The 18,070-nt window shown below is 42.0% G+C and overlaps 1 protein-coding gene across 1 annotated transcript in view; it reads left to right on the forward strand.

The window, feature by feature from the left end:
* LOC108929879 (A disintegrin and metalloproteinase with thrombospondin motifs 19-like) overlaps nucleotides 1-18,070 on the forward strand; it is a 66,303-nt gene that overhangs the window by 19,231 nt on the left and 29,002 nt on the right. The window contains 4 exon segments of the mRNA XM_018744712.2: nucleotides 10,567-10,707; nucleotides 10,972-11,122; nucleotides 13,306-13,407; nucleotides 15,762-15,907. Of these exon segments, the coding sequence (XP_018600228.2) occupies nucleotides 10,567-10,707; nucleotides 10,972-11,122; nucleotides 13,306-13,407; nucleotides 15,762-15,907 (540 nt within the window).

The raw sequence follows: 18,070 nt of genomic DNA on the forward strand, positions 1-18,070 counted from the left end.
CTCATTACAAGGGTGTTACTATATACACAAACAGTCATCTGAAAAAGAATGTAGACTTTCTTTCATTTGACAGATTTTACATATCAGGGCATACATAAAAATTGTGTTGTTCTCACCAACTTCTTTAATCTAGCCTTCTACTGTATAATCTACAGACAAATCTAGCCTCGGGTAACAGACAACACATAACAGATTTCACTGTTATTATTTTCTCAGCAAAAATGCAGAAACGATGTGAAAGAATTTAAGTTCACCTTCACTGCTTCTATAGGAATTAAGAAAGTAATCAGCAGCCAGGTGCTGCTTATCAAATCTACTTGATTACTTGATCATCAGGAAGTGTGACCACCTCTATAAAAGCAGAACCTTTGGTGATCTGGAGTGCTCGGGTATGCTAAAATTATGCCAAGTTTTTAATGTAAGGTAGAGGAGGTGGGGCACACCCGAGTTGGGATGTTAGTCTATCACATGGGGGTACGCTCAAGCACGATTTAGCATCACCAATTCACCGGAACTGTATGTACTAGTACTTTGGGAGGAAACCCACGCATAAACAAGAACATGCAAACTCTACAGAGACTGAATGGGGGTCGAACCCATGTTCTCTTGCACCACCCTTGTGCTGTGAGGCAACAGTGCTACTTGCTGCACCACTGTGTTGCCTTCAATGAAATCAATTAGCAATTATTAAATTATAAAAATAAATCAACAATCAACAATCAAAAATAAAGCAACAATTATTGCCGCTCGTCAGTCTGGGAAGGGTTTAGAAGACCATTTATGAAGAATGAGAAATTCAGCATTCATTTGATGAGAAGGATTGTTTGCAAAAGGAGAACATTCAGGACAGTTGACAATCTTCCCAGGAGTGGACGTCCCAGCATATTCACCTTAAGATCAGGTCAGGTCGTATAACTTTCAGAGAAATTCCAAAGACCTTGAGCGTTACATCTAGGTATTTACAGGCCTCTGTTAGCATGATAAATGTACAATCACAAAAATACTGTAGAAGTATAGCTTTCAGGGTAGCCAGGATGAGACGCCATATTTCCAATAAAAAGATGGAAGCACAACTTAGGTTTGCAAAATTGCATCTGAACAAACCACAGCTTTTCTGGAACAGTCCTTTGGACACACAAGACCAGAAGTGGAATTGTTTGGTCATTATGCACAGTGCCATGTTTGATGAAACCCACACACATTGTACCACCTCAAATACCTCACAGCAGCTGTCAAGAATGGTGGAGGATGAATGAGGTTTTGGGCTTCTTGAACCACAGGACCTGGGCACCTTGCAGTCATTGAGTCGACCATGAATTTCTCTTTATATGAAAGCATTCTATAGACAAATATGAGGCTATCTGTATGACAGCTAAGGCTTGGCCGAAATAGGACCATGCAAAAGGACTGTGATCTCCGGCAAACCAGAAAATCTACATCTCAATGGCTGAAAAAGAAAACAATCAGAGTTTTGGAACAGTCAAGCCAAAGGCCAGAACTCAAACCCATTGAGATCCTTTGGCGGGACGCTGAGAGCTGTGCATAAACGAATGCCCTCAAACAAGAATGAATTGAAACAATGTTCTAGAGAAGTATGGGCCAAAATTCCTCCAAAATGAGGTGAAAGACTGATCAGCTCATGCATTTTCATTTATTCATTTAGCTGATGCTCTTCTATAAAGCTACTCACAATGTTATGCTACCATACTGAAAACAACCACTTCAAGGAATTGCTGCTAAAGGTGATTCTACAAACTACTGAATCATGGAGTGCATGTACTTTTTTACATATGCTGACTTTTCTTAAATAACAAAATAGTGCAATCTGTTATGTGTTGTCACCTGAGGTTAGGTTTGAGGACCTGTTAAGGACCAGATGATGTTTTGTTATTTCCTGATATACAGTATAAAAGCATGGAATACTTGTACTAAAGTATACTTTCTTTCTCACATGACCATATACATATATAGATATATATTAGATTCAAATATGCACATTATAATGTGCAGCCTTTCATATCTAATGCAGTTCTGAAGGAAGAAGTATACTCATGCCACATTTTACTACAATACCATTCATTGTGGGACAGTTACCATATTTATGAAAACTTGAGCCTTGAAGAAAACAACAAAAAGTGACAAATGTTTTCTGATATCACACATCAATAGAAAATACCCCATAAACAGTGGCATCCTTAGATAATATCAAAGAACTTGTTTTATTGCCAAAACGAAAAAGAAGTGTCCAACAGTGTTCAGTCCTTTTGATTTCACCGTGGTGACTAGCAGACACTTGAAACACTGGGGCAGCATGGTGGCACAGCGAGTAGTGCTGCTGTCTCTCAGAGCCTGGGTGGTACGAGAGGACGTGGGTTTGATCGCCACTCAGTTTATGTGGAGTTTGCATGTTCTCCCCATGTCTGTGTGGGTCTCCTCCAGGTCCTCCCCTTTCCTCCCACTGTCCAAAAACATGCTCTTCAGGTTCCCTGTAGTGTGTGAGTGACAGGTAGAGTGTGTTCTGCTGATGTATGGATGAGTGACCCAGTGTAAGTGGTGTATCTAGCAGTGTAAGTCACCATGGTGAATAAGGTGTGTGGGCTCATAACACTACATAGAGTTCACTGGAAGTCACTTTGGAGGAAAGTATCTGCTAAATAAATAAATGTAAACAAAAAGGGACTCAGACGTGCATTTTGCTTACTTTCGCCACTAGCACGTTTTAGGACAGGCTGCTTCACCACTGTAAGCATGATTCTCAAGAGCCTGCTCAAACCTAATGATGAAACAACAGTCCACTTTTTCCACCATCTGCAGTAGTGGGCTCTGTAGAGTGCAGTCTTTCTAGGCTTTGCTCAGCTGATGTGTTCACATCAGCCACGTGCTCTGAGAAACCGCTGCAGCCGTGTGTGGGGGTGACGGGGGAACGGAGTTGGAAGCAATGATGCGGAGGGCCTGGCGAGTCCTCTCGTCCCCCAGCGGACCCCAACTGGAAGACCCGCTCCATTCCAGCAAACCATCTGGTTTCATTAAACCCTCGGAGGATGTGTCATCTGCACCCCCATTAGCCCTTTAGAAAAGAATCATTTTCATCAAACTGCTTCAGTTTAAGTTTGTGCAAAGTGAAAGACACTCCTCTTGCAATTGTCTTGTGCATCCGACAGACCGGTAGTAGTCAGTGTCACCGATTCGTTCATAGGGAATCGGCTGCACAATCAACACACTCACCTTTGACAGTGTCAATTCCTCATGCTACAGGGACAGACAAGGCACGAAAGGTGACAGAATCCCCCAAGCATAAATTGTCACATCCTTTACTTTTCATTTCTTTCTGCTTCGGGTTCCGTTCCCATGTCTGTATGAAGGCTTCAGAAAAAAAAGAAAACAGTTCATGGATTCTAGGGCGACCGTCTTTCTCTGCCAAATGAGCTAAGAGAGGCTCGTCATTCCTTGGCAAGGGTCACAGCAAAGATGCTGTCATGTGGCTCGGACGAAAAATGGTCTGAATCTCACTATTTTTTAAGACAGACTTATCATTTTTAAGATTTGTTTATTTCATTTCAGTTTTTGGATTAATGTGACAGCATCGTTAAACTTCATATATAACCTTAAATGTTGCTGTGTAGTCAAGAGTTTGGAAAAATTTTGGAAAAAGTCGTATTACTAGCCCCTCTCACCTCCGTTGTGATGATGATTTTAAGGGCAATCTCTTGCCGGCACATGAAGCGCAGCTCAGTAGCCTTGCCAGTCGAGCATTTTATTGGGCTGGCATGTCTCACAATGTCAGCTTGAGGTCAGTGGTAACGTCACATTTGTGTCATTTTGTACAGTGCACGGACAGCTCACCTCTTGCTCCTATACTTAACTATTGTTAAAGATAATTTTTTATTTTTGGTGCATTGTTATCTCAGCATGGACTGGCATCCCGTCCTGGGTGTGTCCCCTCCCCCTCCGGCCTTATGCCCTGAGTTGCCGGGTGAGGCTCCGGTTCCCCCGCGACCCCGTATGGGACAAGCGGTTCTGAAAATGTGTGTGTGTGTGTGTGTGTGTGTGTGTGTGTTATCTCAGCATTCATTTGACAGATTGTCCCCAGGTCCAGTAAAGTGGCACACCACAGCTTATCTTGACAATTTATTTGGAATAAGACAACAAAACAAATCACTTGCACCCACAGGTACTCTATTCTTATTTATGTGTTGTACTGGAATCTGTGGAGGAATCTTTTGGCTAAAGTGGTATTTCTTATCAAACCGTAATCCTGTATTGTGAATTATTTCGACAGAAATACATTTCATACTTCTTATTATGAGCGGAATTTCTTTTGGTTCCCCGAATAAGATCTCGTTACTAAGTTTGGCTTCAGAATCAGTGAAATACTACATGCCGACAAAAATGTTGCCTCCAGTCTGGAAACTGGTACAAACTGGTTTGTAGCTCCTGCAAATATGTTTTGTGGAAAGATGATGCTGTCCCTTGTATCTGGTCTTTCTCTGTGTTTTGGTCCATTTCCAAGTACTAACTACATCAGTCATCTGCATAATGTTGCACACTGCATGTTAAGCTGAAACAGATTTGTGTCAAGGTTTTTCATGACAAGAAGACCAACTGTGGATGCCAGTTAGATTTCCCCTTGTTGGAAATATTAAAAAATATGCATACATTTATTAAGGAACAATTTTTCCCTTTTAAGGTTTTTTTGCCGTTACCATGTTTGGTGTGTGCCACCAAAAGTCCTTGTAAAACTAAAATTATGAGGAAATGGGAACCTTGAATAAATACCTAGCTTTTAGAAGGGGAAGGGAAAGGATGAGTTTGAAAATTGGTTAGCTGCTGTTTATAAAGTCATTTTTCAGGTTTAAACAAGACACAAATCCCAGACTTTGTCAGTATAATATAACTGAAATCACCTTTTGAGTTCTATTCCCCACTATTTTCATCTGTTATAGTTGACGTGTTTGAATTTTTTTGATACTTCAACTATATTCTGCATGTCCCTTTGCTCATTTATGCCTCTACAGGGCAGCCAACATCTTCCAGTATCTTCTCAACATCATCATAAATTGTGGGTAGCGCTGGTCCATTACAACTCCTGGCTGTGAGTTTGGATGTGGGTTTGAACCCAGCTCAGTCTGTTTACTTTGCATGTTCTCATAGGTTTCCTCCTGGTCTAGATTTGTGTTTCAGATGAATCAGTGATGCTAAATTGCCCTGTGTGTGAAAGAGTTGATAGCTTAATGTAAGTCGCCTTGGGCAAAGGCATCAGTTGAATATGATTTAACAATAATCAAAGCTTATAAATGAACCAGAAGCCTTCAATCCTGACTCTGCTTGAAGAACCAGGGAGAGATGCAGTGATGTCTTAAGGTGATGTCCCCTGCACTGCTCGTTATGCAAAATGGGACAGGGTTAATTATTCTGAATGCATTGCAGCCTTGTCTTCCGCACTTTGAGTTTCAAACTTACCTGGTTGTGTTTAGATCTTATTTTGTAGACTCTCTAGACCTTAATAAAAGTCTGGAAACATTTATTCATGGAACCTGTACACATCTCAGGTGTCTACTTTTACATGATGCTCAGCATTCTACCATCTCTTTGTTCAACCTGTGCTGCATGAGCACTAACCTTAAAGAACAGACGATGGCTCATTGTTACTCGATAGCAGAGCTGCTGTGGGGTCACATACTACCGAATTTAATTTGCACAGTACAGTAGCAGGTGCATTCTTGTCTTTCAGGGGGCAAAATAAAGTTTACACATGTAAATGCATCCAGCTACTCGGTGTCGCACCATGGAGGTGGCATTCAGTAAAACTGCCAGCCAGTCTAGCCTAGCTTGTCTCCCCTGACAGAAGCCAGACATTCACCTCATTTTAACACACCCTGGCATTAAAAACTGCCAGATAACTAAGACTTACCAACTTACCATAACTGCAAGGCTTTGGCATTGACAGGGGTGTGGAAATTGGTACTGCTGTTTCCTGATTTTCTTCAGCACTTGCATTAAAAATGCCCTCTGCACTTTGTTTGAGGTACCTCTTGAGTTCCTACACAATTTCCACCCACGTGTCTTGCAGAAACATCTACTAAGGCAAAAGGTGATGTGTGTTTGTGCTACATATAGGCATGGAAACGGAAATGTTTCAGTGTCACACCCTGGATGTTCTTTATTTTCGGATTGTAAAATGCCTTTTCGAACATAAATGTGTGACTTTGGCAGTCACATTTGATCTCATTGATTTTTCTTGATGCTTTTAAATCCCACCTGTGCTTGATTTCAGTAGCAAAAATTGCTAGTTCTACTGTGCTATGACGTTCCATCAAGCTTCAAGCTTTTCCCTTTTCCCTAGTGGAAACATCAAAGATATTTTTGCAATTCGTGTAATAAAACACTGTCCAAACCCTGAAAAATCACATCTCGGACATTAACTCATGGGCATAGTTAAATCTAAATTAGGAGCAAAACCGAAGACCTACTGGAAGCCATCCAGTAGCTGTAGACTCACTGAGTCCATGACACGGCACGCAAGTCGCAGGCTTATTTGTAGAAAGTCTGAAGTTACTAGACTTTCTAAAAAGCCAGTGATTGCTTGCGTTTGGATCTTTCACATGTAATCAAAGATATTGGATGGAGTTGTTGTGACTACTTTCTGAAGTTCTAACAATTAAAAGTGCAGGAAGGCGTTTTCTACTCAACATACTGAGCAAATGTGCTTTACTGTGGCTTTATATACACACACACACACACACACACACACATATATGTAAATGTATATGTATGTCTGTATCAAGTTAAGTTCCTCCTAGAAGTCTCAGTACTATATTCCCCATTTAAACTGCCAAAAACAACAAATAAACAAGAATGCCGTACAGAAGGCTGCCTGATGGTTTGGCAGTTTGTTGCCTATTGAATATTTTTGTGTAATCTCTTCCTATTGTTCGCTAGAATCATCGCTGCGGCGTATTGTATGTACATTTTTGCGTGAATCGAAACCATCTCTGTGTCAGAGGACAAGGGTTGTGGTTCCAGTGCGGTTTTGAACAGTGAGCAAGTATTATGCTCACCCTGCCGTTAGTCACCCGTGGTTTTTTGTCTGTCCAGTGACAAAAGAGAGTTGTTAATGTTTTTTCAACCTATTGTTAAATTTGAGCCTCTAAATGGATTAAAAGGTGTCAGCGCTTGGTTTCCTTCTCTTGCTTGTAAAAGGCATCCACTGCGGGAAAAATAGGACTGATTGAAACTTTTCGAAGAATAAAAAGAGGAGAATTTCAATTGAACAAAAAGGCGCTATAAAGTCTAACCCAGTGATAACCCTTGTTCGTCACACATAGATTGCTGTACAAATATACAATCAAACGTGGTATGTGCTCTGATGTAATATGATTTATGTAGCTGAATGAACTTGAAAAACAAATGTTTAATTTTTTTTTGAGAATGATTTACATAAAGCTCATGTGGACCACTTCTGGCATCTGTTTTGAATTTCTGAGCGAAAGAAATACACAGAGCGCCAAGAGTGTCGGCAGCAGTGCGTCCATGCGGATCATCTCGCAAAGAGTATGATAAAATAACTTGCCTTTTGATTTTCCCCATTATTATTACTGTTATTATTTCTCTTTCCGTGGGACTGGTAGGAAAGGAAACTTGGGCAATTGGCCTGTCCTCGGCCCGCTGCCCTCCTTGACAGGTGTGTGTTGTCGAACCCATTCCGTTGACAGTTGCCAATGAGTCACTGGAAAACTAGTAGTATTCTTATGCAAATCTCATTGCTCAGCTCTAAGGTATGGGTTATAATATGTGTGCTTTTAAAATTTCGTAGTGGTAGACACGCAAGGCTGATGCACAGATGTCTACTGGGAATAGAATACCTCTGGTACTTATATGGTGTAGAAAGACGTGAATTCCTATTTTTTAAGTGATTACTGTCATTAATCACCACGTAATCAGCGATTCTGATTCTGTACAAAGGGAATAGCAGCTTACCTATTTGTAGAGCTGGGATCTTTAGCCTTTTATGGTTTTATCCCTGCTCATGGTGACTTTGACAGGGTCCCTCCTGGAGCGTAGGACATCATGAAGTATAACAATTAAGGCACAAGCATAACAAGGAGCATGTGTCCCTCCCCCTTAGTGTTCAAGCGTATCTAATATGTGTGTCCAGTATTTGTCTTTTTACTCCACTGACTGCTACTGCTTATATGTCTTCCTCCCAGTACCTGACAAGTTGTAAAGCTGATGGCTTAATGATGCAGATGTTGTAATATGCTGTAAGAACACGGATAATTACAATACTTACCTGAAGTCCCGGGAACCCCGTTGTTATACTCTTGTAATGGTTATGTGCAAGCCCCATACAATAATAGTCTGCACACTGTCTTTAATGCGAATAAGGCAAAGAGCTATGAAGCATCTTTTCCTCAGTAAGGTTCCATGCACAAATGTTATCTCTCTTGGAGTAACTCACTATGTTTTATTTAAAATGATGAAACTGGGGAGCTGCAGACCAGTTATATCCATTCATCAGGGGACTCTAACTCACCTCTCAAGTACAAATCAGACTTCTGGAAATCTCCACAATTCCAAAACATAAACAAAATGGAATATGCATGGATTCAGTGGGGAATTTGTTGATTTCAGACCCTGACCCACACCCTTTGTGCTGAGAGCAGAACTATTTTACTTCCCATCAGGGACAATCTTGGTGCCAGATTAGCTGTGCATCTAAATGCTCAATAAGCAAGTTTTGTTGCACTTGACCGAGAATTTAAGGGTCGAGTCTAAGAAATCACTCTCTCGTATTTTTTTCCCCAAATGCTCTGCAGCCATTTCCAGGCATGGTGGTTTGCCTCCGGTTTAGAGTTCCTGAATTCAAACTTTTGCACAACTCAGTAACGTGATTTATGACCCTGGAGTCCTCGACTGTACATGTCAAGCTACTTTCTGAGTAAAATGAGTAAAATCCCCTTTTTCATTTGACCCCATAGTTGGAATGGCCCAGTTTTATTTGCCAGTGCATAACTGACTCTCAAGATGTACATTATGTAGTGTGTTGCTGTACCCACATCCGGTGCTGAGCTGAGGTGATGGACTGAAAGGGCAGACTTTCTGTGCTGTGGTTATGCTCTAGACCAAACCAGTTCCACTGGTTTCAGAAGGAAAAACATGATGGATACTGTGTGAAACAAAGTCGATCACACAATTTCGTTGAACAGAAGTCCTCAGCTGTTGCAGAAAACCACATTATATGTAGGCAGTATCATAATTGTGAATAGATGTTTAAAGCTTCTGAGGGATCCCAACAAAGTGTTCCCTGTTAAGCGAAGGAATCTGTAGTTTAACCCTCTTCAGCAAAGCTTCAACATCGACTACATGTGAAAACTCTTTTTCGTGGGTGGCCTGTGTATTATTTTGGAGTCTGCTTGGAGTGTCAGGAACATCAGCCAGCCACTTTGGCTTGGAGCCCCCTTTTGTTTATTGTGAAATGCAGAACTGTGTCACCACATTATATACAGCAGCTGTAGTTCATGTTCTTCGTATAAGTGCAGTTTGCCGGCACTAGATCCCAAAGAGACCCTACTATCCGCAAGACACATCGAGCAAGAATAAATTGTGTGGGATGACTGGTATGAATTTAATCATCTCCATGCTGTGTAATTAAAGGAGAACGTGCTGTATAATTGAGTATGCTGGCGAGTGTTTCTCCTTTTTACCCACAGATGACATTTCCACCGTCAAATATATCATGCTTGTCATCAGCAAAAACACAAGAAGGAGAGCTAACACAGAGCTTCTGCTCGAGTCTCGAACTGTGGCTGTAATTTTTCAAAATTTACTCACAGTCAGTCCTAGAAATGGAGTTCGGTTAAAAAAAACACAAAAAAAACACGAAGGTCAAAGTTTGTTTTAGCAGGTTACTGAACATAAAGCTTTTGATGGTCAGTAGTAATTAGTTCTGCAAAGTGTGATAATACACACTGTAATAATAGACAAGTTTTGCGGATGTCTTTGTTACTGAAAAGGTTCATTATGCTGCAGCGTGTTCTGTCTTTAATTCACCCTCATTTTTTAATCCAGCAGATGTTATAGTTCAAAAAGATGGAAGCTGTTTGTATTTCGCCAATTTTTACCACTCCTTTTTGTACCTATATTTCTGTAGTAGCCCCAAAAATTATACCCTTTACCTTTTCTTTCCACAAGAGTGCACCAAACTTGGTTCATGGTAATAATATGGGACAAATTACAGTGCATCCATCTGAGCTGTACATGTTGTGGGAGACGTAAATATTCCTTTGATCTGACTGTACCGAGTACAACTCTTGGGCTGAGACTGGATCTCAAGATGGTTTTCGTGCTCTTCACCATACAAACCAAAGGGGTGAATACCCAGGACAACGCAAATTCAGGCTGTGTTTATGTGTCGTTAATCCTAGCCTTTTCATTTCCCCTCTGTTTTTTTCGTATAGGTTACACATGTTTTTATTTTCATGCTGTTGGTTTATGCCCCTATAATGTATGTTTTGAAAAATCTAATAGCTATGACTCATTTTGTGTGGCTGTCGTTTCTGAACCTAGCATGGGTGTGAGCCATGACAACGATCACCCGTCCTGCGCCAACAGCCTGCACATAATGTCGGGCGAGTGGATCAAAGGGCAGAATCTGGGCGATGTTTCCTGGTCTCGCTGCAGCCGTGAAGACGTGGAGAGGTTCTTGAGGTAAACCCTCTCCCCTGAGGTTCCCTTGGGGCGTGTTCACTTCTCTACAGTGCAGCAGATGAGCTACAGATTTGTTCCCTGCATGATCTTTATGAGTCTATGAGGTGGGACTTGGCTTTAAGTGCATAGGTGTCTACAGTATTATTAAAAAGGACTGTGAAAGGTCGAAAAGGAAGTGCTCTTCATGCGTTTCCTGCCCTGTAAAGTACAAGATGTTTATGGAAAGCCAGGTCAGCATGTGTCCTTGTGTTTTCTTTTCTTAAGGTCCAAATCCAGCAGCTGTCTTTTGCAGACAGACCCCCTAAGTCTGAATTCCGTGATCTTGCCATCCAAACTCCCAGGCATGTCCTACACTGCAGATGAGCAGTGTCAGATCCTCTTTGGGCCAACAGCATCTCACTGCAAGAGCATGCAGGTGAGCGATAGGAAGCGCATCCTTTTTGGACCAGTTGTGTGTCAAAGATGAGAAGTATACATACACATCAAGGGGACAGGTCTTTAGACCGGTGGCATCACACTACCAGGACATCACAATCTTGTATTCAGTAGGGAAGAGAAATAGATAATAAAAAACAACAGAGTTTGTGAAATAAAACGTGTGCCAAGTGATATCTGATATTCTAAATGTGAACTCAAATGTTTTGAAATGTTTCTTTCAGCCTCACGTCACTGTTAACGTTTCTGTGCATTTCGGGCTTGGAGATGAGAACATGATGTCAGATGGAGACAGATGCCTAGATGGAAAGAGATGATAGCTATCTGCAAGAAAGAGGGATCAAGTTCTTTAAATTTCTTTTGGCACCTTTTTTATATCACGTATCTTGTGATGCACCTTCTGATGCACCTGGACACATCAATGATGGGGTGTTTTGGGTCTTTCAACATAAGACACACTCACCCTGACAACCCAGCAAAGTTTTTTTTTTTTTTCTCTCTTGCAAACTATGCAAGCAGTAATTCATAAGAGAAGCACGTTTTGTGTTCACAGCCTCACTTGCTTTTGTGGACAATATATAAAGTCAAGAGCATGGGCTTAATCCCCTAAATGACTTCATAAGTCTCCTCTTGTACAGCTGTTTTTATGATAAAGGCAATCGACTGTGGTAGAGCCGTCCTGAGGCAACAGAACCTCATAAAGCAGACCATTAGTTCTACTGTGTGATCAGATGCCATGGCAACCCAGTGTGTTTCTCTGCAAACAAACTTAATTTCATTAGACCTTACATGAGGTGTTCATAAAGTCAGGACAGCGCAGGAATACCTATGGTTTGCAGTGCGCCCCAGGGTATTGTCTAGATACCAGGACACTACATTTTATAGGATGTCTGTTTGATGGATAACATTCTCCAGGTGGTGTGTTAAGTGTTGTCAAGCGTTGCGCATAAAATATTTAAAAGCAAGTAGGATGATGGCAGCTCCAAAGAGAGACTGGTGCTGTAGCTCTGCACACCTCTTGGTCACATGGGCCATATCACTATCTGAAGTTGCTTGTGTCCATGAGCATCTTGGGCCTTTTCAGATGTGTGATGAATGTCAGGCCATCATAAAATCTTTTAAGCTCTTACTATCATTTACATTTACATTTATTCATTTAGCAGATGCTTTTCTCCAAAGTGACGTACATCTCACAGAAAATGCAATTTCTGCATTACATTAGGAGAAAGACATAGTTGCAGATGTGATTTTTACGTAAAGTTAGTTTGTTAATTTAAAAAAAAAACAATAAAAAAGCCAGAGATGCATAAAGTTAGATGAAGTAGTTATAGGGGTAGCTGATCGCACTGTGGACAGCGCTGCTGTAATGGGTCTGCAGATTCCTGTTTCGAATCCAGCCTAATACTGTAGCACCCTTAAGCAGGGGACTTACCCTAAAATTGCTGCGGTAAAAATTATGAGGAATGACGAGAGAGCAAATTTCAAAATCTTACATACATCAGGGGGTTCCGAGCCCCCGAGCTCTTCGTTCCTTATTCTACGACATCTGAGTGCATCTTTTTTCTTTTCTGTATTTTTCTGCAGTAAAAATTACCCACCTGTACAAATAGGTGAGTAATTGTAGGTAGCTTAACACTGTAAATTGCTTTGGAGAAAAACACCAGCTAAATGAGCTAATGGAATTGTCTTATTCCACATCATTATCATTTGTCTTTCACCTGTCCTTGTTTTTGATTGTGTGCTAACGTTGGGTCTGTTTTCCTTACTTGTTTTTCATGTTTTTGCATTTGTGGACTTAGCGGACTGCTGAACATGATAGTGCTGCCTGGTTTAATGGGCACTGACATCATGTACAAGCAACTCAGTGTAATTATTCCTGTCAGGATTTTTCAGGGACAAATGACTAATTATACTGTATTTGTAATTACACCGTAATAAAGGATGACATAATAGTGTAAAAACTGGAAATTACATTGCGCAAATCAAGATCCATCTCCGTAGTGCAGTCATCTCCGGGCCACCCTGCTTTTCATATTCTTTAGTGAAACCCTTACATTATTACTATGTATCTCATAATAGCTTTCAGAACACATCACGTGTATTTGTCTGCCACTAAACCTTCATGGCCTTCAGATTCCAACAGTTGTCCTTTCTGACTCTCAGCACGCAATGTGTTCTGGCCTCTGGTGTCGTGTTGATGGAGAGCAGGAGTGTAAAACCAAGCTGGACCCACCCATGGACGGCACTGAGTGTGACACGGGAAAGGTGGGTGGACGTTTCGGTGACTGGCTTGACACACGGCATAGAAAATGTATGCTTTCACATTAACTTTGGATGGAAATTGTAACGGAGAGATGATCAGAGCAAAACCTTGTCTACCAGTACAACACCAAACGGATCCCCTGTCATTAGGGAAAGGTAGTCTGTTATCGTTTTGTTGCTTGGGTGGTGCTTTTATCCATAGTGACGTCCACTTTCACCAAATCATATTTTCCTGGAGAATTTCAAAATAAGTACTGCACTAGTGTACAAGAGGAGAGCCTCCCTGGGAATTTGAACCTTTAATTGTCAGCCTACTCGAACCTTGTACCTTTAAGTCTACAGTGGCTTTACCACTTTGCAGCCGGTTCCCCACCTGTTACCCACCCACCTGGGTGACCTGAGCACAGGGCCGGCCTTGGACCGGTGGACCCTATTTGTCTCCATTCGGCACCGTGCCCACAGGACGCTCCGCACTAGAGTTACCATCTCCATCTTTGAAAACTACGGACGCCCAACAGGAGTGAACGGGGAGGCGGAGGGGGGCAGGGAGCATTAGCGGAAAAGAAATTTCTCAAATTAACACTGATCAAATCCTGTCTGAGGTCAAACGGACTCAACAGCCTTGCAATGTAATCTAGAGAATGTGTTGAAGCTGAAAAAAAGAACAAAATGAAGATAAAATTTTGAAAGAGTTTCTACTACAGAAAGCAAGGAAGATTTCTTTCTAAGAATAGCTCTGTTTTGACGTTTTATACCAGAATATAAGTAAATAAATGTCACTGTTGTTTTAAAGACAACGTGATATCATACATTCCTGACATCTAATCCGAAATAATCTCAAAACCACAGGAAGCCCCACCAAAATGGTTCAAACTGTTGCTAAGGCCCGCCCTACCTGGGCAATACCTGCATGGGACAAAGTGGGCAGAAGAGTGGAAGTCCTTATTTATCGTATGTTTAAAGAGAGATCTTCAGCAGCGTAGGGCAAGCTTCAAGAAGTTGCTTGCATGGTAGTAGCGAGACCAGTTTGATCAATTTGAAGAGCGCATAGCCATCAGGGACGTTGCCCGGGGGTCGCTGCGAGGAAGTAGCTCTTCTTGACCCCCAGTGGAAGTCCCATAAGTGTCCTACTGCTGCAGGAGAGCTGGGAAGAGATAGTGCCTCATTTTCCCTCATTTTCTGATGAAATTTGTTAATCAAATTCCTTGTCAAACAGACCAGTTTCCACCAGGTGTACTCAAACTTTTGACTGGCACATCATTCTGTGTTCATCTAAGAAGCCATACATTTACATCCCTCTCATATAGTGCATAATTTAGTTATGAGAATTTTTCCTCACCCCCTGTATAAGGTTTTTGTTTTTGCTTAAGCAGTTTAAAAAATGCCAGATAAAAGAACTTATCCGTCCACTCAAGCCATGGCAGGGAGACAGTGTATCATTTTCATATGAAATCAGCTTTTCCAAACTAAAAGAAAAACCGGGATTTTGCGAGTCACATCACCTCAGCGTTATTATAAACAGCGAGACGAGAAGCGGCCTGCGTTAGCTCCGGGAACGGGGAACTGGGCCAACTGTTACATTTCTGTAAGCCTCCTGGACTTACTTAAGAGTGTGAGCCCTAACAATTAACAAGATGCCATTAAAGTTCAAAGACACGGTGTTTATGACTCCTGTAAATTCAGCCGAACATTCAGGAGAAGTGTTCTCGGCGTGTGACCTTATTTAAATCATGTGCGGGTCCAGAGAGCCCAAAGGCTTCGAGAGCCAATAAACAAATAGCATCAGGTCTGAACAGTTGGTCCTCCAGGATTTTTCCGGAATATCGAGCACCTTGAAGGCAGTGAAGATGTGCTGAGGCCTTTATTACCGAGGCTTGGTCCTGAAGCACTGGTGGTCTTAGCAAGGTACATTTACTTTAACAGCTTCCTGCATAGCGCAGGACTTCAGCAAGAGCCAAGAGAGTAGAGCAGTGCTGCTCATTGTAGAGCCAGTGATCAATTTGTTCGCCGTGTTAGAAAGCGCTTATTTGGACCCTCGCGGGCTTTTTCTGGGGAAACACATCGTAGCACTTATAATTGAATAATGATTAAATTAACCAGACCCCTCAACAAGTGAACTTTTGAAATGAAGCAAGGGCGAATGAGGCATGTAAACAAGAATGAGGTCAGACACCCTCTAGCTGTTGTATTTTTTCATATCATGTTTTAAGAATTCGCCGCCCTCCCACCCCACTACCCGTCTGCTCTTCCTCGTTTTGGCTCGAACACGGTAGGTTCCAAATGCAGTCACTGGCTCCAAGTCAAGGGCCACAGCACACCGAGCGTAATTGTGCCGCGGCGTTGACTGTCTCTTTCAGTGGTGCCGAGCCGGGGAGTGTGCGAGTGGGACGGCGCAGCCGGTGAACACCATAGGCCAGTGGAGTGCCTGGGGCCCATGGGGGCCCTGCAGTCGAACCTGCGGCACGGGGATCGATACCCGGCAGCGCAAGTGTGAGAGCCCAAGGTGCTGTTTTTCATTAACATCTTGCATTTATTCATTTAACAGATGCTTTTCTCCAAAGTGACGTGCAACTCAGTAAGCAGAGTGTATTTCACCATCAGACGGACAGTACTGTCACTAAGTCCGACGTCAGTGTTTACCCAGCGTACGTTACAGGACTAGCGCCAGGTAGAACTGGTCGTGTACATTTAACAGGAAATGTAGTGCAAGTTTTTGGACTAGATAGGAGATCAGGAGAGAAGTGAGTTCGACAGAGGTGTGTTTTGAGACCTCTTGACTGGGGATTTAGCACTTCTGAGGGACAGAGGGAGATCATTGCATAGAGTTTACCGCAATCTAAGTCGTTTCCTCAGTCTTCTGCTATTTTGTTAGTAAACTCCCATGAAGCTGCCTAGTTACCTGTAAGTTAACTTATTTAATTACTCAGTTATTAACTTTATTTGAACCTTGCATTTAGCTGATGCCTTTGGCCTTGAAAATTTACATTTGCATTTATTCATTTTGCAGATGCTTTTTTCCAAAGCGATGTCCATCTCAGAGAACAGTACAAACAGTGTATTACATCAACAGAAGGAGAGATTTGGATGCAGATGTGAAACTATAGAGTACAGTCCATTTGTCACATTGCACCGTAAAAACCAGTATACATCACACGAATAGCTGCATAAAGATTTATCCATTATTCAACAATTTATTACCAAAAAGTTACTGAACATAAACGCGCATCTATCATGCATGTACGAGATCAAGGAGAAGTAGGTGAGTTTGGAGACCCTTTTAAATGTAGAGAGAAATTCAGCAGTTCTGAGTGAGAGGGGGGAAGCTTTTGTGCTTTTGATTGCGAACTGGTGTTTAGCTGACACCTCTATTCAAGGTGACTTGCAGCGCTAGATAAACTACTCTAAACTCCCTACAATAACTCACCTGTTTACAGTGCTCTAAAAAGTATTTGACCCCTTTCCAATTTTCTCTATTTTAGCAGCTTTTCGACATTACATGTAGTCAGATCTTTCTGCCACATATTTTAGAACACACATGGAGCCCCAGAGAGAAAAATGTAACACCGCTATTGTTTTTGTGTCATTTGCCTTCTGTGGAAGATAATGAAATGTGAAATCATAGGTGTGAAAAAATAACTTTAATGAGCCTAATTAAGAGGTTAATTAGAGTCAGCAGTTTGAACACAGTCAGACCTGATGTGGGCCAGTCCTGTCCAATATCATTTTCAACTACTTAAACCCTTGCCAGCAAAAGTGAAGCTGGCAATGTGTCTGCTCAAATTTAATGTGAAAAAGCTGCAAAATAGAGAAAACAAGAAAGGGGGAAATACCTTTTCGCAGCATACCTCAGGGCACTGTACCAGGGTTTACTGCAAAGTTTTCAGGCTTTACCTGGCATTATGTGTTTGACGGTTCCTTGGGGTTGGGGGTTTTTTTGTTTTCAGAGTGTTTTCCTCCGTCAAAGATGTATAGTAGTGAATTTTTTTGACATTGTCTCACGCCTACGACCCCGCGCCAAGTGCCCACACCTGCTCCTACTCAGGGCAGCAGGGTATAAAGAGGCCGGTCCGGCACACTTGGTTGTACAACCTCTGTGAGTGAAACCGCAGCTCCTGCGCGGCAACAAGAATCAGCACCTACCTCCTCGGCCTTCCGGATCCCCTGCTTTGTTCCTTTGACCTCGTACCCAGTTTCGTTCCAAGAACAACGTCTGCCCATCGATCGACCCGTGCCCGTCCCCGACAACGACTCTTGTTTGCTTCTTGTTTTCGGTCTCAATAAAAGAACCTGCAATTGGGTCCGCCGATTCCACAGCCTCGCGTCCTCATCGCTGAGAAAGACATCAGCTGTAGCTTTGTTCAACGCTTCATCAACTGAAAATGTCCTTCCCTGTAAATTTATGGTCTCGGTTCCATATGCTTTACTCGACATTTCGGGAGTCTATTGAACACTTTTCCTGAACCTTCTGAAAAATTTATTTGCACGTCTTTGTTGCACAGTTGAAGCAGCACTAGAGGCCACTGTCTCACAATTGGGCTTAAGCTTTTAGGTGTGAAAATTTAAGAATGGAACAGAAATTTCTCCTATCACTGGTGAACAATTACAGGCCCAGGGCTTTGACTTTCCCACTACACACAGCTGTTACACACAATGGACACCTGCATTA

The sequence above is a fragment of the Scleropages formosus genome, chromosome 6 (genome assembly GCF_900964775.1).
Source record: "Scleropages formosus chromosome 6, fSclFor1.1, whole genome shotgun sequence".
NCBI lineage: Eukaryota > Metazoa > Chordata > Actinopteri > Osteoglossiformes > Osteoglossidae > Scleropages > Scleropages formosus.